This window comes from Belonocnema kinseyi, chromosome 7 (assembly GCF_010883055.1).
Source record: "Belonocnema kinseyi isolate 2016_QV_RU_SX_M_011 chromosome 7, B_treatae_v1, whole genome shotgun sequence".
Classification (NCBI taxonomy): domain Eukaryota; kingdom Metazoa; phylum Arthropoda; class Insecta; order Hymenoptera; family Cynipidae; genus Belonocnema; species Belonocnema kinseyi.
The window spans coordinates 74,725,639-74,743,391 of record NC_046663.1 but is presented as its reverse complement, the minus strand read 5'-3'; the positions used below and the strand labels follow the sequence as shown (position 1 = coordinate 74,743,391).

General features: G+C 28.6%; 1 protein-coding gene across 2 annotated transcripts; it reads left to right on the top strand.

Annotated features, from left to right (window-relative positions):
- Nucleotides 1-418: 418 nt before the first annotated feature.
- LOC117176950 (dehydrogenase/reductase SDR family member on chromosome X) lies at nucleotides 419-16,639 on the top strand. 2 transcript variants are annotated; one of them, XM_033367367.1, is made up of 7 exons: nucleotides 419-589; nucleotides 6,638-6,894; nucleotides 8,706-8,813; nucleotides 8,893-9,066; nucleotides 10,640-10,847; nucleotides 15,592-15,790; nucleotides 15,864-16,639. In XM_033367367.1, the coding sequence occupies exons 2-7, from the start codon at nucleotides 6,720-6,722 to the stop codon at nucleotides 16,053-16,055; spliced, it is 1,056 nt and encodes a 351-aa protein (XP_033223258.1). In that variant the 5' UTR covers nucleotides 419-589; nucleotides 6,638-6,719; the 3' UTR covers nucleotides 16,056-16,639. The 2 variants fall into 2 exon arrangements, with proteins under 2 accessions (XP_033223258.1, XP_033223257.1); XM_033367366.1 differs by having other exon boundaries at nucleotides 6,527-6,894.
- The last annotated feature ends 1,114 nt before the right edge of the window (nucleotides 16,640-17,753 follow it).

Below are 17,753 nucleotides of genomic sequence, written 5' to 3'. Positions count from 1 at the left end.
ACTAAGACAATATTTTTAATACAATAAAATCCTTTAATTATCAATATGTATAGGGCACCACAACTGTGATGTAGAACACGATGCGGTAGAAAATTCAATTGACAAAGTCTGGGTCACTGAGGTTAGGGATATAATTTAGAAGTTAAAAAACAGTCAGGCTGCTGTATAGATCGCATGTGTAAATTTAAATCGCCCTAGCGTCCTAGGCGCGCTGAAACATGTGAGCAACGCGCGTAGCGCGCGACAAGAATGTGTACGCGCGGCGGGCAGATTTTTTAAAACGAATTTTATTCACTTCTGTGAAACAATTTGTTTTGTTAGAAACGTGATATAAAAATTTGCCGCCACTAATTTAAAAGTTGCGTATGCGGTATGTGCACAAGAAAATATACTAAAAATAAAAATGTAAAAAACATGGAAACACGTTGAACGACTTGAATGTCTTCATTTTTCATGGAGGTGTCAATATGGTCATCAAGAATCCTAAAATCAATTATAAGGATGTTGCCAACTTATGAGATCAAGGACAAAGTATCAAAACAATTAACTGAATTTACAAAGTTCAAATCTAATATTCTGTCATCCAGCGGTAAGTGTCACTGATGGATACAAATACGTTTAAAAAATATATTTTTATTTCATAAAAAGGTTTAAACAGTATTGTATACAGCCTTTTCACCGATTATAATTAAAAGAATTCAATAAGATATATCTTTGCTTCTAATCGGCTTAAATTTATAGGTTATGTTTCGTATCTGAAGATTGTCAATATACAGGGGCCGGAAGTTTTCACTGTTACTGGTACTTTTTTTACCTTCACTATAGAGTTCCTCTAAACTTCACGGTTGAGTAACTTTTTTTAGGATTATCCTTTTGGATTTTTATTATAATGTTCTGGAAAGCTCTGTTCCTACAATTGAATGTCATAAAAAAATTTGTTCATACTGAATCTTTTTTCAAAATCAAAATTGTACTTTAACATTTTTTCATAAATATAGCGTTATGATTATATAATATACATACACTCAAAAAATTCTCTATGTACATTTTTAAAAAGCTATTTTTTAGAAAGGAAAACAAATGTTAAAAGTATGTTTTTTTTCTTCAGAAAATCAATTTTTATTTTCAAACACAAAAAATTTTAATTATTTATAAAAAAATGGTCACGATTGTCTTTACAGTAGACGAAAATAACTTTGCAAAACACTATAATAAAAGTCCAATCAGATAATCCTAAAAGAAGTCACACGAATGTGTATGTGAAAAAGCTAAAAATCGAAAAGTTCAGATCCCTGTATATTGACAACCGGTTGATAAATTAATATATATTTTTGTGAATTGATATAGGTCCAGTAGGACTATAATTTAGCCAAGTTTCTACCCAAAAAAAAAAAACAATAATTTTATGCGGGAACACTTGGCGTATTCTTCCCCACATATATGTTGTATTAAAATGTTTAAAAAATAGAATATTTATCCTTATCTCCTAATTTTTGGTTAAATTTTTTTTATCTTTCCACAATCGATCATAACATTTTCTTATTTTTCCTGAATACAGATAAAAATAATACAATAAAAAGAAAAATGTCTGTAAATAAAAAATCCCGTAATTTTTTATCCAAATTTGAATGCTTTTGGTATTTATTTTATAATAATTAGTAATTTTTAAATAATGATAATAATTGATTTAATAAAAATACTTTAGTATGCTTTCTTGAGTTTGAAACTTTTATAAAATATATAACTTAGTTTTGATATATTTCTTTGAAAATTTAATATGATTTGTTAATCATGTACAAATTTGTTATAAACCTAGAAAGTGAATAACATTGATAAAATGTTAAATTGCACTTACTAATATGATTAAGTGTCAAATTCAAGGTTATTTTCAGATTTCTACTATTAAGTTTTGTATATTGTATACCATACCAGTACCGACCAAAAATTTGTATTAGATCAACAAATTAAAAAATATAAAAATATTCACTTACTCGTGTATACGATAAAAGTAAAAGGCTCCTTTCTCTTATCAGGGGTCGTTCAAGTATTACGTAAACACGATTTTTGCTATTCTTGCCCCCCCCCCCCCCCCCTCAATTGCTAGGATATTTTGTCATTGCGAATATACAACTTGAATAGCCCCTCATTCTTCAATATAATTGGAAAGAAACACCATTTAAAAGTTGTTTAATTTTTCCTGGAAATTTTTAATATTTTTTTTCGTATACAATAATTGGTCTTAATTTTTCCATCTTTTCGTTATTTCCCTCGTGAATGACAAACACTGACTGACACTTTGTGAAGGCCCCTTTGAAAAGTTCTTTTATTGTTCACATAATGAAAATGACATTTTCACATTCTCATCAAGAGAGGGTATTACATTTGTGTAAAATTTGACCCCCCCCCCCCATCGTTTTTGTCAAATGTCCATGTTTTGAGATCCCCTGGATCCGAAAAATAGGTTTTTACTTTTGTGTGTGTGTGTATGTGTGTGTGTTTGTAGATTTTTAGTTTTTTAGCACGATAACTTGCGAAAGAATTGACAGATTGGATTGGCCTCTTTGAGTGTCCTAAAATGAAGGTCAAGTTCGTTAGTCAGGCATTTTGGATAACAATTCAAAAAGTGAGGATATTTTGAAAATTTTTGAGACCCCTTTTTTTCAAAACTCAAAAATTTTCTGTACGGATGTTCATAGTATTCAAGAAAAATTGCCAGAGTTATAGCATTTACAAAATTTCAAAAAACACTTAAATGACCATTTTATGCCAAATAACGCGCGATATAAAAAAAAAAGTCAACAGAAGAAAAATGTTGCTTTTTGAATGCCCAACGAAATTATCATAATAACTTTTTGAATCTTCTTGAAAAGTCAAAAATTCAAATTTTGACAGCATTAAACATAATGAAAAATCCAAAAATTACATTTTTCGGCCAAACTGTGCAAAATACGGTAAAAGATAAGTGCACAAAAATTGTGCATTTGAAAAATATCTACAAATTTGTTATGAACCACTTTTTGATAGGATGTTTGATGCTATTTTTTATGATTTAAACTAAAAACAGAACTATGAAAAAATTATACGTGACAAATAAATCATTTTTACATTCTCATCAGAGGAGGTATTAGATTTGTACAAAATTTGACGTCCTTAGTTTTTGTCAGAAGTTCCACGTTTTGAGACCCCCCGAATCCGAAAAACAGGTTTTTACGAATGTGTCTGTCTGTATGTCTATCTGTCTGCCGTTATACCTGTCTTTATATCTCTCTGTCTGTCTGTGAGCACGATAACTTTTGAAAAAAGTTAATCTTTTAGATTGGCTTTTGATACACTATTTAGTGTCCTAAGCTAAATGCCAAGTTCGTTAGTCAGACATTTCGGATAAAAATACTAAAAGTGAGCCCATTTTTTAAATTTTAGATTACACATTTTTTCAAGAATTATTAATTTAAAATCCAAAATTGCATTTTGCGGCCAAACTATGCGAGATAGGAAAAAAAATGATAAGACAAACTTTTTTTACATTCTCATCAGAGGAGATATTAGACATGAGTAAAATGTAACAACCCCCCCCCCCCCCCCCCCCCCCCCCACTCCCCAGTTTTTTTCAAATGTCCACGTTTTGAGACCCCCTAAATCCGAAAAAATATATTGTTGCGAATGTGTATGTCTGCCAGTCTGCCTGTATGTATTTATGCCTGCCTGTCTGTCAGCACGATAACTTTTGCAAAAATAACTTTATTAGATTGGCCTCTAGTACACTCTTTAAGTGTCCTAAACAGCAGGTTAAGTTCGTTAGCCAGCAATTATGGATAAAAATTCAAAAATTGAGCGCCTTTTGAATATTTTTGATACCATTTTTTCCAAATTCAAGAATTCTGTGTACGGTTATTCATAGTATTTTAAAGTCGAATAACTTATCTGATGACTTTTTTCATAAAATTAAAAATTATGAGAGTTATATTATTTTCAAAATTCCAAAAACCACACGAAAATGAACCTTTTATACCAATTAACGGACGATGTGAAAAAATGGGAAGAGAAGAAATAGTGTGATTTCTAAATGCCCTAGAAGATTATCATAAAACTTTTTGAATTTTCTTGATAAATCAAAAAATAAATTTTGACGGCACAAAAAATAATGGAAAATCCAAAAGTTACATTTTTTCATGCAACATTTTCACAGTATTTCAAATAGTCTCAAATAGAATAATGCATTTTCCAAAAAAAATATATAGGTATATATACACATATATATATATATGTGTGTGTGTGTGTGTGTGTGTGTGTGTGTATGTGTGTATATGCATATATACATCATTTAGAAGTTAAAAACCGATAAGGCTACTCAGTAAACCGTATGTGTAAAGTTTAAATCATAAAGAAAACCTTGGAAATTAGCAAATTCAGTTTATGGAAAACCGACAGAAGTTGCAATAAAACGTTGAATAACCAAATTTTTTTAAAAGAATGCGCATTTTTTTAAACGGGACAATGAAATTTCGTCTGTTTTAATACCAATGCAAGTTACGAATTATAATAATATACATTTATGGGACCGTTGTCCCATAAATTTTATGGATTTTATTTAATACCAAAATATGAATTTTAATCAAAAAGTACATTTTCGACGCAAATAGTTGAATTTTCGACCTTTTTCAACCAAAACGAATGACTTTTTCAATCAAATTGTTGAATTTTCAAACGAAGAATAAAAATAACTTCAGGAGGAAGCAACTGCAAAAAGAAGATAAATATAAATACATGGAAAATAAATCACTAACAAGAATACCATCGCAGGGTTAGCGATTTACTGTTACTGTTGTCGATACTTTCATCTTTAATTTTTAAAAGTCTCTGCAGAAAATTCGAGCGCGTAGCGCGAGGTAAATACATTATCGAGCGCGAAGCGCGAGAACCAACAGTCGCGCGCAATGAGAATATGCCCGCGAGGCGGACAGATTTTTTATACAAAATTTGTGTGGGTGCCACTGCAGTGACAAATTATTATCCTATTGGGCCCTCATAGGCGGACACGCTTCAGAGACCCTCGCGAGAGGCTCATCTGAACCTACCTCTTCCCAGTCTCTGAAAGCCAGGGAAATTAGTTGAATGAAAACACATTCATTTTAAATCATTTATAATATAACGGATATCAAATTGTATAATGTGTTGTATAATTATCAGATACTATTTTAATTCATAAAATATTAAATTCTAATATTGAAGATCATTAAGCTCATTTTTTGTCAAACATAATTTTCATTACACAGTATTTTTATAGAAAAATATTTTTTAAAGTTACTTAGTTATAAAATATGCTTTCGAATTTTGAATAAGAATTAAAAATTAATATCATTTTAATATTCAGCAAATTTGGAAAAACGTGTACATTATAAAACTATAAATCTAAAAACTTGATTTTAATTTGAGTTCATATAACACTTATCCGATCTCTACCTTATAGGCATTGATATCAAGTTCAAAATCGGAAAATTAATAAAAGCACTGGACAAGTATGTTTGTATAGTCCTAAGATTTTAGAATGACAAAAAAAATGTTTGGTATTGTTTTCTGTATGTACTTATAAACATGTAGGATCAGATAAACCTTTCTTAGTGCCTGTTATTTAATGTTAAATTTAATATTCCAAACTTTGAAACTGAAATTAAATCTCATTTCGCGTGAGCGTGAGTTGTTAGAAAAAATGTCGGTAATGCAGGAATCAGGTAAGTATGACATGGCGACCAGTCAAATATTTTTCATAAGCATGGCTAGGTACCTTCTTTTTCGGGACGACTAGATAGAGTCTGAAAAAAATCAAAACTCTGAAATTTATACCACACTGTCTTTAAAGCCTTATTTTTAATTTAGGCGAATATAACTTCAAAAATCTTCATGGGTTTACGAGATATGACAAAAATTTCCAAGCGTGCGTGCGCCGACAGCCGTAATCGCCGAATGGAACGCTTGGACATTTTTAGTCATATCTTTAGAACCAATGAAGACTGTTTAAGTTTTATTATCTTGGATTACAGATGAGATTTCAAAAACAGAGTGTTATCAATTTTAGATTTTTCTTACAACTCCCCTAAGCCATGCCATGAAATGAAGTAAAGGCACCAAATTCTGAAAACTCTTACATTATTTTTTAATTTCTCACGTAGTTTATTCTCTTTAAAAGATTGAAAATATCTATTAGGGGTCATTCGACGCCAGATTTGAGAAACTTTCCAACGAGTTTTCAAAAAATGGCTCGCTTTTTTGAACGAGTAATCACGTTTAAAAATCAGAAGTGATGTTTAGTACCGCTCGCGGTAGCCGTGTATAGGCAATTCCCGACAGATTATGTATAGCAAGGAATTTGCTTTATCAGTATGTTTCTTGAAAAAAAACTCCCTATTACAAATTACAAGGGGTTGATTTTATTGCAAGCATCAAACAGTGACTCAATAAATGTGGTATTTTGAAATTAGAATGAAAGAAAATTAGAAAAAATATATAATTTACAATAAATAAATTATAGGATGGGAATTTAATAACAATCGGCATAAATATGACTTATGGATAGTGAGGATACTGACAAATACTGATTGCTGACGTTTTCATGTTTTAAATGCTAACAACCATCGACCAGCTCGACGAGTGAACGAACTACAGGTGCTGGTGATTCCTTTCCGAACACTGCCGAGTAACAGACGCATAACTGCAGTTGAGACATGATAATTGTAGCAGGTTCAACTCTCGCGCTGATCGCGGGTATTTTAGTTTTTCCAAAACCAAGGAATAAAATCATGTTTATTTTAAACGCATTGATGTACGAAATTAAATACAACGCCTTGGGTGCTTCAGCAGTTGTTAAAGATCATGTGTACGCTAGATACAACAAAACTGGTAAGAAAGCATGAATTTCAATAACAATATTTTATAATGACATTTAACAACAATGGTAATAATAGGGTTGAATATAAGATTTGGTGAAATCATTGTAAAAAGTTGACTATTTGAATTGTAATGCTTCAATTAAATTATAATATAAAAAAAATTAAGTGACCTCTATATATTGTACGGTTTAAGGTGCGTTTCTTATAAATACTCTTTCTGCAAACTTTTATTTTATAAGCAGAGTAATCAGTTTTTTAATGGAATTTTATGATGTGCAGTAAGGAAATATTTCAGTCAGCATTTTAAGATTTTTAACGTGAAAGAGGATACGACAGTCATATTATCATGTATAGTATTTCGGTCACGAGAAATGAAAGTTATGAAAGTTGCAAAGGCGTAAGATTTCGGGTCTTACGGAAGATGTTATATTGATGTTATTGTGCTTCTTTTTAAAGTCGGTTATATTTATTGTTAACGAATTGTGGGAATTTAGTTTTACTAACTTTTTCGTAATGGATTTATATATTATTTTACTTTAATCGTAAACCTCGTAATCTTTTATAAATCGGCGAAAAGAAATGTTTTATATGTCAACAACTGGTGTTTTATTTCTTATTTTTAAAAATTAATCCGGTGTTACTGCAAAGATCTCGTTTTGGCGTTTTAAGACTTTATTTTTGATAGAATTATGAAAGCAGTAATTTCATGCCTATAACTAAAAAATAAATAGAAAATAATTATAGTACAGCCCAAATTTCTCAGTTTTTTCCAGTTAAATTTTGGACGTTAAAAAAAAATAATAAAAGGCCATGTCACATTTGCCAGACTTCTATCTTACCGACATTTTTCACAACAATTCACCTCCACTAAAAGTCAGATATCTAGTTAAAAATTTGGGAAATTGAATTAAGTAAGACAGTAAGGAACGTTTTTCCGGTCCTAGATTTTTCAAATTATACAAAAAAAATTTGAAAAAAGAATTTTTTGCCGTTATAAAAATCTACTACAACACAAACGTTTTTTAAAGTTTTTTATTTTATTTTACAAACTGAGTTGTTGCGAAAAAATCTCGGTAATATAGGAAATGTGTGTTTATTAAATATTTTAAATAAAAATATTCTTAATTTTGAAAATTTATGTTTAGTCAAGTTGCACGAAATTAATTGTACTCGCTAAAAAAATCTGGCTATATAGAAATTCTGTCTTATTAACAAGAAATTTATTTTTTTTTTAATGATGAAATATTGTTAAATATCTTATTGCCTGATGATTTGACTTTGGTGAAAGTATAAAATTGACCTCATAATAATTGTACACATAAAGCACGTTTTTTAAATACTTAAACATTTTTTATTTAATACAAATTATTGTAATTCGGCTTTGCGTAATTATAGTTTCTTTTTAGATAATTTTAAAAATTAATTGAATTTTTAGCAACAATTTGCTTTAATTCTCAAAGGCTTCATGAAGTAGATTTTATATTGAATGTTATCTATTAAATTAAAATAAAAAGTATAAAGAAATTTAAGAAATAAAAATAATCATGTTTATAATTAAATACAAGTACCAATAAGCGGTTGTTAATTCAAATTCTAGGACTTTTGTAAATTAAAACAAAAGAATACATAAGATATTGAATTCCAATTTATTTATTTAATTGAAAAAATAATTTGTATTATTTCAAGGTATCCAATTCATGACTGAATGGATAGTAGCAAGTCTGTTAATTCAGACTAATTTTTTATTTGATTTATGAAACAAAAGAAATAATTTTATTAATCCATTCTGAATCTAAGTATTTAATTATATTTCTCCAACAGATTTGCCTCGAAAAAGTGGCAAAATTGCAATTGTCACAGGTGGTTCTAGAGGAATTGGAAGTACCGTAGTAAAAATGTTACTACAATGCGATATGGAAGTAATCGTTGGTAAAAATTCGTGACTTTTTTATAATTTCACCTTTATATTCTAAGTTTTCGAATCCTAACTCATTTTTTCAATGTTTAGCATGCAGAAATTGCAAAGCTGGCCATGATTCTATCCGCAAAATCAGAGAATCTGGAGTTACTTCAGGTTCCGCAAAAGTTTATGAACTGGATAATTCTAGTTTAGAATCAGTTCGAAAATTCGCACGGGAGATTAAACACGACTACAAAAAAATTGATGTTTTAGTCAATAATGGTAGTTATTTATTTCATTCTTTGAGCATATTTCGTCGGCCTAAAGTTATATTCTGACAAACTAAGAAAATGAGGTTCAAAGTTTAACCATATTATATTCTATTTAAATGTCGTTAAATGTAAAAATAAGTTTAATGGCCAAACTAATGCGTGATCAAGAACACATTAAGACACATTTTAATATTATAAATGTGTTTTAGCTAAGGTGGAAAATTAGTTTTGGACATAGCGTAATATGTGACCCAAAAAATTCATTTTTTCTCGGAATTATTGTACACTACCTTCCCAAAAATATTTATATACCTGAAGTTCCGAACGTTCAAATGAACGAAATGAAAAAAAAATAAATATTTTTTTTAAGGGTAAAACACCCTAAAATGTAACGCAGATAGGGGTAACACAGAATTGTGCCGAATGACCGCCTTTATACACTTTTTTATCCAATAACAGATAGTGTTAATTTACCTTGTTATAGAGCAAGTTTTTCAGGGGGGTAAGAGCCGCCGGAAAGAATATTTAAAACCACCCCTAGTGTATCAAAATCAGAAAATCGTCAAAATGAACGCCTTTATACAGTTTTTTTCAAGTTAAAAATACTTTTAATTTTCCTAGTTATAGAACAAGTTTTTTCAGGGGGGTAAGAGCCACCAGAAAGAATATTTAAAAGCACCCCTAGTGTATGAAAATCAGAAAATCGTCGAAATGACCGCCTTCATGCAGTTTTTTTTTCGAGTTAAAAATACTTTTAATTTATCTTGTTATAGAACAAGTTTTTTCAGGGGGGTAAGGACCGCCGGAAAGAATATTTAAAACACTAGGGGTGGTTTTAAATATTCTTTCTGGCAGCTCTTACCCCCCTGAAAAAACTTGTTCTATAACAAGGTAAATTAAAAGTATTTTTAACTCGAAAAAAAACTGTATGAAGGCGGTCATTTCGACGATTTTCTGATTTTCATACACTAGGAGTGGTTTTAAATATTCTTTCCGGCGACTCTTACCCCCCTGAAAAACTTGTTCTATAACAAGGTAAATTAACATTATCTTTTATTGGATAAAAAAGTGTATAAAGGCGGTCATTCGGCACATTCCGTTTTGCCCCTATCTGCATTACATTTTAGAGTGTTTTACCCTTAAAAAAAATTTTTTTGAGATTTTTTCGTATAATACTCACTTTTATGCTTACCTGAACTAATTCCGCTAGGCTAATTTCAGGAGAAAAAAATATTTATTTTTTTTCATTTCGTTCATTTGAACGTTCAGAACTTCAGGTACATAAAATATCTTTAATTGAACTATTTATAATTAAAATTTTAAGTAAAAAGTTCAACAGAATTATAGTTCACATTATTCTATTGTCACTATTTTAATTATTTATTACAACAGCTTAATGAATACATTTCAGGGAAAGTGTACATATTAAAAAAAAGAACAAGTTTACTACTTAGTGAGCCTAAAAACAATAATGGTTCCAAATTTTCAAAAAGTGGACATGGCATAGTATAACTCTAGAGCGACGATTTAATATCTAATTCAATATTTCATATTATTTTGTACTAAATGTATCAATATTTTAGCTGGTATTATGTTCACTCCTTATTCTATGACAAAAGATGGATTTGAGCAACAATGGGCAGTAAATTACCTGTCACATTTCCTTCTAACGTCATTATTATTGCCTCTTTTGAAAAGTGCTGGAAGCCCTAATGAAAGTACGAGAGTCATCAATGTCTCGTCTTGTGCTCACAATGCTGGAACAATAGATTTTGATGACATTGATAGCAGGTATGAAAGATATTTGAAGAAAAAAAATCTTCACTTTATTAATATCCATAGCCGAGATAAAATATTTCAGATAATGTAGAAATAAAAAAATGCAGATTAAAAATTTTAATTCTTTATATGGCTGGAAAATATCCATATTTTTTACATAGAAAATTAGAATTTCTATAATAATAATATTATATATTGCATAATTAATGAAATTATAATTGCTCGTGTAAAAAATTGGGACATTTTCTAGCCATATTAGAAATTGTAATTTTTAATCTGCATTTTTTTTATTATCTGAAATATTTCAGCTCGGCTATGGATATTAATAAAGTAGAAATTGATATATGTATATAATGTTCATTATTGTGTACAAATTTTCTCTGAAGGTGGAGGGCCAATAAGGCCGATTGTCGGGCCAAAAGCGTCGAACTTTTTTTTTTTTTTTTTTTAATTGTAGTTTTGTACATTGAAGGTTAAAAGCTTTTCGGAACAACCTGTAGGAAAACGTTTTTACGTTGGGACAATTTTTAGTCTTATATTTTAGAATAAAATTCGTTTGTTTATTTAAACATAAAGTTAGAAGAAATTTGTTATTTCAAGATATGGATGAAATTTTTAAAAGTTTCTGCTTTTTTGTTAAGTGCTTTGTTTGGCTTGCTAGTGATAATATCATAAATTAGATTTTTATAAATAAATTGCATAAATTCGTAGAACCGAATTGTCGCTGACAATCCAAGAAGCCAAGTTTCAAGGAAAAGTATTTTAAAGTTTTCAAAATTGCTCAAAGTGGAATTACAATGTACTTTACTGGATTATCACTTGCAAGCAAAACAAAGCACGTTCAGAAAATTATTTTAAAAAATTGTAAACATTTTAAACTGCGAATTCGTTTATGCGATTGATTTATAAATATCACATTTTCCATTAATTGACAATGCACGTTATCGAATTATTACTAGCAAGTCAAAAAAACAGCGTTTAAACAGAAGATCCAGATACTTTCAAAAATTAAATTAAACTGTTAATTTTTTCATGCAATTTGTTAATAACAATTTAAAAAATATATGATGTTTTTGCATGATTGAATAATACTTAAAATTACTTTAAAGACAATCCCCTCTCGATTAATCTGAAAAACCATTTTAAAAATCTCCCGAAATTGTTTATAACAAATTTATTAATCATAATTAACTATAATTTTGTTGAATAGATCTTTCATGTTTTTCAAGACCACCGTTAACTCAGAAACTAGTGCACACGGGAAAATCGATTAAAACTGTTTGAAACTCTTTCTCTTATAACGCTTATTTAGGGCAATTACAAAATTCGCTTTTGATGACTAATTTAACGGCGAAAATTTTTTCAATTATAATAAATAAATTTTTTAGAATGTTAATTTGTAGTTGAAAATTAAATTTACGGTATGAATTTGGATATACCAATTCGGAAAAACACCCTAAACTTATGTTAATTAATGTCTAATTATTTGGAAATAAAACTTCTAATTCAAAATTTGAATTACTTGGAGACGAATTTTAATAATGTTGTAATATCAGGTAACTTTATTATTCCTAATTTTTAAATTAATTTATTAATTATTTTTATTAATGAATATTAATAGACATTCGTTATTAAGTTATTGACTAATTAAATTATTAGGAAACCAATGATAATATTTAAATTGGAAACATTTTAAACTTGAAGTAAAGAAGGTATTTTTATTCAAATGGCAATATTTAAATTGTTATTTGTTTTAAATTTTGAAATTTATATTGTTGTTGCACATTACTCTGTGGCTAAAAAGGATGAAGATCATATACAATTATCTTTCAAACCTTGGTAATTTTTTTAATATTTTGGTAAAAATGTAATTGACGAAGTTGAAGGCTGACTGTTAATTATTGTAGTCTTTTTCAGTTTAAATGAAGAAATATAATTGTTAATTATTGTAATCTATTTCAGCTTAATAGAAGAAATATAAATATTTTAAAGAATATTTCAAGGTGTTCAAAAATATCTAGACCAACTAAACTAGAAAACAAGTGCTTCTATTTTAAATAAATTAATTTGAAAAATCAGAATTTTTAGATTTTTTAACCTTTTAATTTAATCAAGTTTACAGCTTAATAAATTTAAAGAACTGCAGCCTTATTCGATAGATGTTAGAAGATCAGCTAAATCGTTATTAGCTATGAAGTTTTGCCCGAAGGCGTATAGTATAATTGACAGTTTGATTAAATGTAATTTGTAATTTTGTAAATTTTTAGAAGTCCATTTTATCCAAGTGTCAATCATTATTTCAGGGTTTCATACACATGGAAACCGTATGCCCCCTCTGAAATCAAATGATTAAATTCATCGGATCGTTTGGATTTGTCGAAAATCTACCTGAAATATTTGTAAAATAATAGAATTCTTTGTGAAATCTTTTTAATATGTCCAAAATTGTTGCGAAATATTTGAAACCTTTATCAAATCTTTGCAATCTTTGGGAAATCATTGTAATCTTTCTGAAATATTTGGAAACATTTGCGAAACATTTAAAATATTTTAAAAATATTTGTTATATTTGTGAAATTATTTAAATCGTTGGGAAAGCATTGAAACCTTTGCACAATCTTTAAAATCTGTCTAAAATCTTTTCGAAATATTTGAAATCTTTGTGAAATCGTATGGACGTAACTGAAATGTTTTTGAAATGTTTGTAAAATATTTATGAAATCTTTAAAATATTTTTGAAATATCTGATAATATTTGTGAAATTATTGAAATCTTTGAAAATATTTTCGAAATATTTGATAATATTTGTGAAATTATCGAAATCATTTAAGTATTTGCGAAGTTTCTTGAATATATATCTTTGTGAAATATTCAAAATCTGTTGAATCTCTGGGAAATCATTAAAATTTTTGTAAAATATTCCTGAAATCTGCGAAATATTTGAGAAATCATTCAAATCTTTTTGAACTCTTTGAAATCTATCTGAAATTTGTATAGAATATTTTAAAGTCTATCCGAAATCTTTGCAAAATATTTGAATTCTTTGAGATCTTTCGGAAATCATTAAAATCTATGTAAAATATTTCGGTAATCTTTGCTAAATATTTGAAATATCTGATAATATTTGTGAAATTATTGAAATCTTTGGGAAATCTTCGTGTAGATTTTGAAATTTAAGATAAATTCTTATAAAATCTTTTTAATCTATTTGAAATCTTTGGGAAACCATTGAAACCTTTTTTCAATCTTGCTGATATCTGTGCAAAATATTGGAAATATTTTTAAATATTCGGTAATATTTGTGAAATTATTGAAATCTTTGGGAAATCATTGAACTCTGTGAAATCTTTTTAATCTTTTCGAAATATTTCAAATTTTTATAAAATCTTTGGGAAATCATTGAAATCTTTCAAATCTATCAGAAAGATTAATAATTTACCAAAAATATTTGCGAAATATTTGTGATACTTTTTTAATCTTTAGGAAATCTTGGAAATCTTGAAAATATATTTGAAATCTTTGTGAAATATTTTTAATATTTTTAAAATATCTAGTAATATTGGTGAAATTATTAAAATCTTTGGGAAATCTTTGAAATTAAAAAGAAATTTTTCTAACAAATTTTTAATATATTTGAAAACTATTTGAAATCTTGGTGAAATATTTGAAATATTTGGGAAATAATTGAAATATCTCTGTTCAATCTTTCTGATATCTGTGCAAAATATTGGAAATATTTCTAAATATTCGGTAATATTGGTGAAATTATTGAAATCTTTGGAAAGTCATTGAAATCTTTGTACGCTATTTGAAATCTATCTCCATTTTTTGAGAAAAAATTGAAATCTGTCCGAAATATTTGAAATCTTTTGAATCTTTAGAAAAACATTGAAATCTTTGTGATATCTTTGAAAATATTTTCATAATATTTGGTAATATTTGTGAAATGATCGAAATAATTGAAGTCTTTGTGAAGTTTCTTAAATATATATCTTTGCGAAATATTCAAAATCTATGCCAAATCTTGTAAATCTTTGGGAAATCATTAACATTTTTGTAAAATATTTCTGAAAAATGCAAAATATTTGTGAAATAACTGATAACTTTTTGTGTAATTGTTGAAATCGTTTAAGTGTTAGTGAATTCTTTTATATCTATCCGAAATCTTTGAGAAATATTTGTGAAATTGTTTTAATTTTTAGGAAATCATTAAAATCTTTCGTAATCTTTGGGAAATATTTAAAATATTTTTTATATGTTTGGCAATCTCTAAGAAATTCGTGAGACCTTTGAAAAATTATTGAAGTCTTTGTGAAATTTTTAGCAATATGAATTTTATACCTGTATTTATTATTTAATATTAATTATTAAATATGTATTGCTTATTTATTAATTATGATTTATGTACCATTTTTATGTAGTATAATATTATTATTATACTATGTATAAATTGTGCGGTTTTATATTATATGTTTAAACTTTTGCCCCCACCTTGAAAAAAGGGCTCCGCCATTTCTTTCGTAGGCTATATACATTAAACAACCATACAATCAAAAAAGATCAAAGCACTTGGCCCAAACACCCTCCTCTTAATCACTTTCAAACAAGAAGGGAACTGATTTAAAAAATCTTTCAATCTGGAATATTTTGTACAAAAATCTCGGAATTTCGAATACGTTTATCGTTCACATTTGTTGATTTGAAAACGTTCCTAATATTTATCAATATCTTAAAATTTGTAAATCTATTTTTCCAGTAAGAGATTTGTCACCAAATTGGCCTATTCACGAAGCAAACTCGCTCAAGTTATGTTCACCAAAACGATTCAAGATCTTTTTTCTGCAAAAAAATTGCAAATACAGTCGTATGCTGTTCATCCTGGAATTGTGAACACAGATCTTTTCCAACATACACTATTCAGGCACTTTAAACTGATCTTGAACTTCATTTTTAAGGTAAACTTTACATTTAATTTTCCACTTTTATTAAAAATAAATGTATTAAATGTATTAAAAATAAACATTTCAGACTCCAAAGCAGGGTGCAACGCCAATTGTATTTGCAGCTGTAAATAAATCAATTGAAAACAAAGGTGGAATATACGTTGCTGACTGTCTAGAAACATCAGTGAATCCTCAAGCTCTGGATTCCTCGGTTAGAGATCGTCTTTTTAAAATTTCTCTCGAGCAAGTTAAACTCAAAGACTTTTTCGAATCTTAATTAAGGGCCACTTGCACTTTTCACAAATCAGTTATTCCATCCATGACTAATTAAAGTCAGAAATGCATCCGTAGTTCCTTTGCTGTATTATTTATTGCAGTATTAACACATTTTTTAAACCACGGTGGCTGCATTTACGCTTATTTTTTATCCAATTTTTAACTTGTGCAGTTCAATGTTCTCTTTAGTTTGTTTAGAAGTATACGAAGGGTAGCAAAGAAAACATGAATTACGTTTTTAAATGTTTTAATTACAAATATGTACGCCTACATTTGTAGCGAGTGAGTGTATTTCATGATGCTGTCTAGCGTTAGCATAAATTAGAATCATAAAATATGTATAGAATTCCACATCTGCACCACTCATTTTTATAAAAACACCTTTCCTCTTTCTTCGACGCCATACGCACTTAGCTAAAAATGAATTATTATCCAGTTCAACTAATCGCCGAGAAAATATTTTTTGTTATGCTTTTTAAATAGCAGATTTACCTCAACACTGTTACAAATGCGTAGAATTTTATCGAAATATTTTGTAAATAAATCTTCCCCAGACAGATCTGAAATAAATGACTTTCAGAGGCACTACAATTTGTTTGATGAATTCGTTTGAAACCCTTGATAACGAAGCGAGGAGCGAAATAATTTCTCAACGTTCGAAATTCTATTATCTATTTCTTATCGCAGAGTTCAGGTTCATTATTCCTGTATTCGAATAGTCTTGTAGTTTGCATATTTTATTGACGACTTGCACAAGCTTAGCGTACCAGGTGGAAGATTCATGAGTATCTTCTATCATTGTGCATCAAAACGATTCTAAACGAGTGTTTCATGAATAAAACATCGAATAGAATAACATTCATTCGAAATTAAGTCGGGGCCAAGAATGGTGATACATAAAGTTGCACTAATTGTTAGAACAAATTGACAATAATTATCACTGCGATCAGTTTAAGCAATTGCTTCACAAAATTGGTGAATAATAATGCCCACGAAGAAAAGCCGTTACATTAATTTCGCGCGACTTTACGACAACTAAACTCAGTTTTGAGTTGATATGTCTTTTCACTATCTACATCGATGCATTCCTTCTGTCAGAGTATTATCAGGAGAATATTGCAAAGATAGAAAGCAATCGTCGCTTTGTAACTTAACCAGTAAAACCAGCGGTTTTTTCACAACACTTAAAATTAAATAACCAGTAATTTCAATAACATATCTTTACATTAGAATGTGACTTCAACAAATCTTCAACATTTTCTAGATTTTAGATTCCGTCGTTCGATTTTCTTTCGACAGTTTTACACCAGAAAGTAAATAATCCAGTGCTTGGGAGTAGGCGTTACTTTCTCGAAGTTAAAGTTATAATTTATTAGTATTTTTCTGATAAAAATTTCAGCTACTTTACATAATAGAATCAAATTTATCTATGGAAATAGCAATTTCTTTCAGAAACTTGAAACAGTAAACAGTGTGGCTTTTCAAATTTCAAATAAATTTCAAACTACATGCTTTCAAAATTCACGCTTTTGAAAAAAAAAACGATCCAAAAACCTCAAATTTTGAGCACAATAACAATTAAAAATTTCAAATCAAGCATTGAATGCATACTTATGAATAAGGCTTTAAAAAATAGAAATTTCTTTTACTCAGGGTGGCTGTTTTAATCGACGAAATAAATTCCCGGCTTTTTCCCGGT

Coding starts and splice junctions, on each gene's coding strand:
- LOC117176950 (XM_033367367.1), top strand. CDS start 6,720: ATGATAATTGTAGCAGGTTCAACTCTCGCGCTGATCGCGGGTATTTTA. Junction 9,067..10,639: donor TGATGTTTTAGTCAATAATG/GTAGTTATTTAT, acceptor TCAATATTTTAG/CTGGTATTATGTTCACTCCT. Junction 10,848..15,591: donor TTTGATGACATTGATAGCAG/GTATGAAAGATA, acceptor CTATTTTTCCAG/TAAGAGATTTGTCACCAAAT.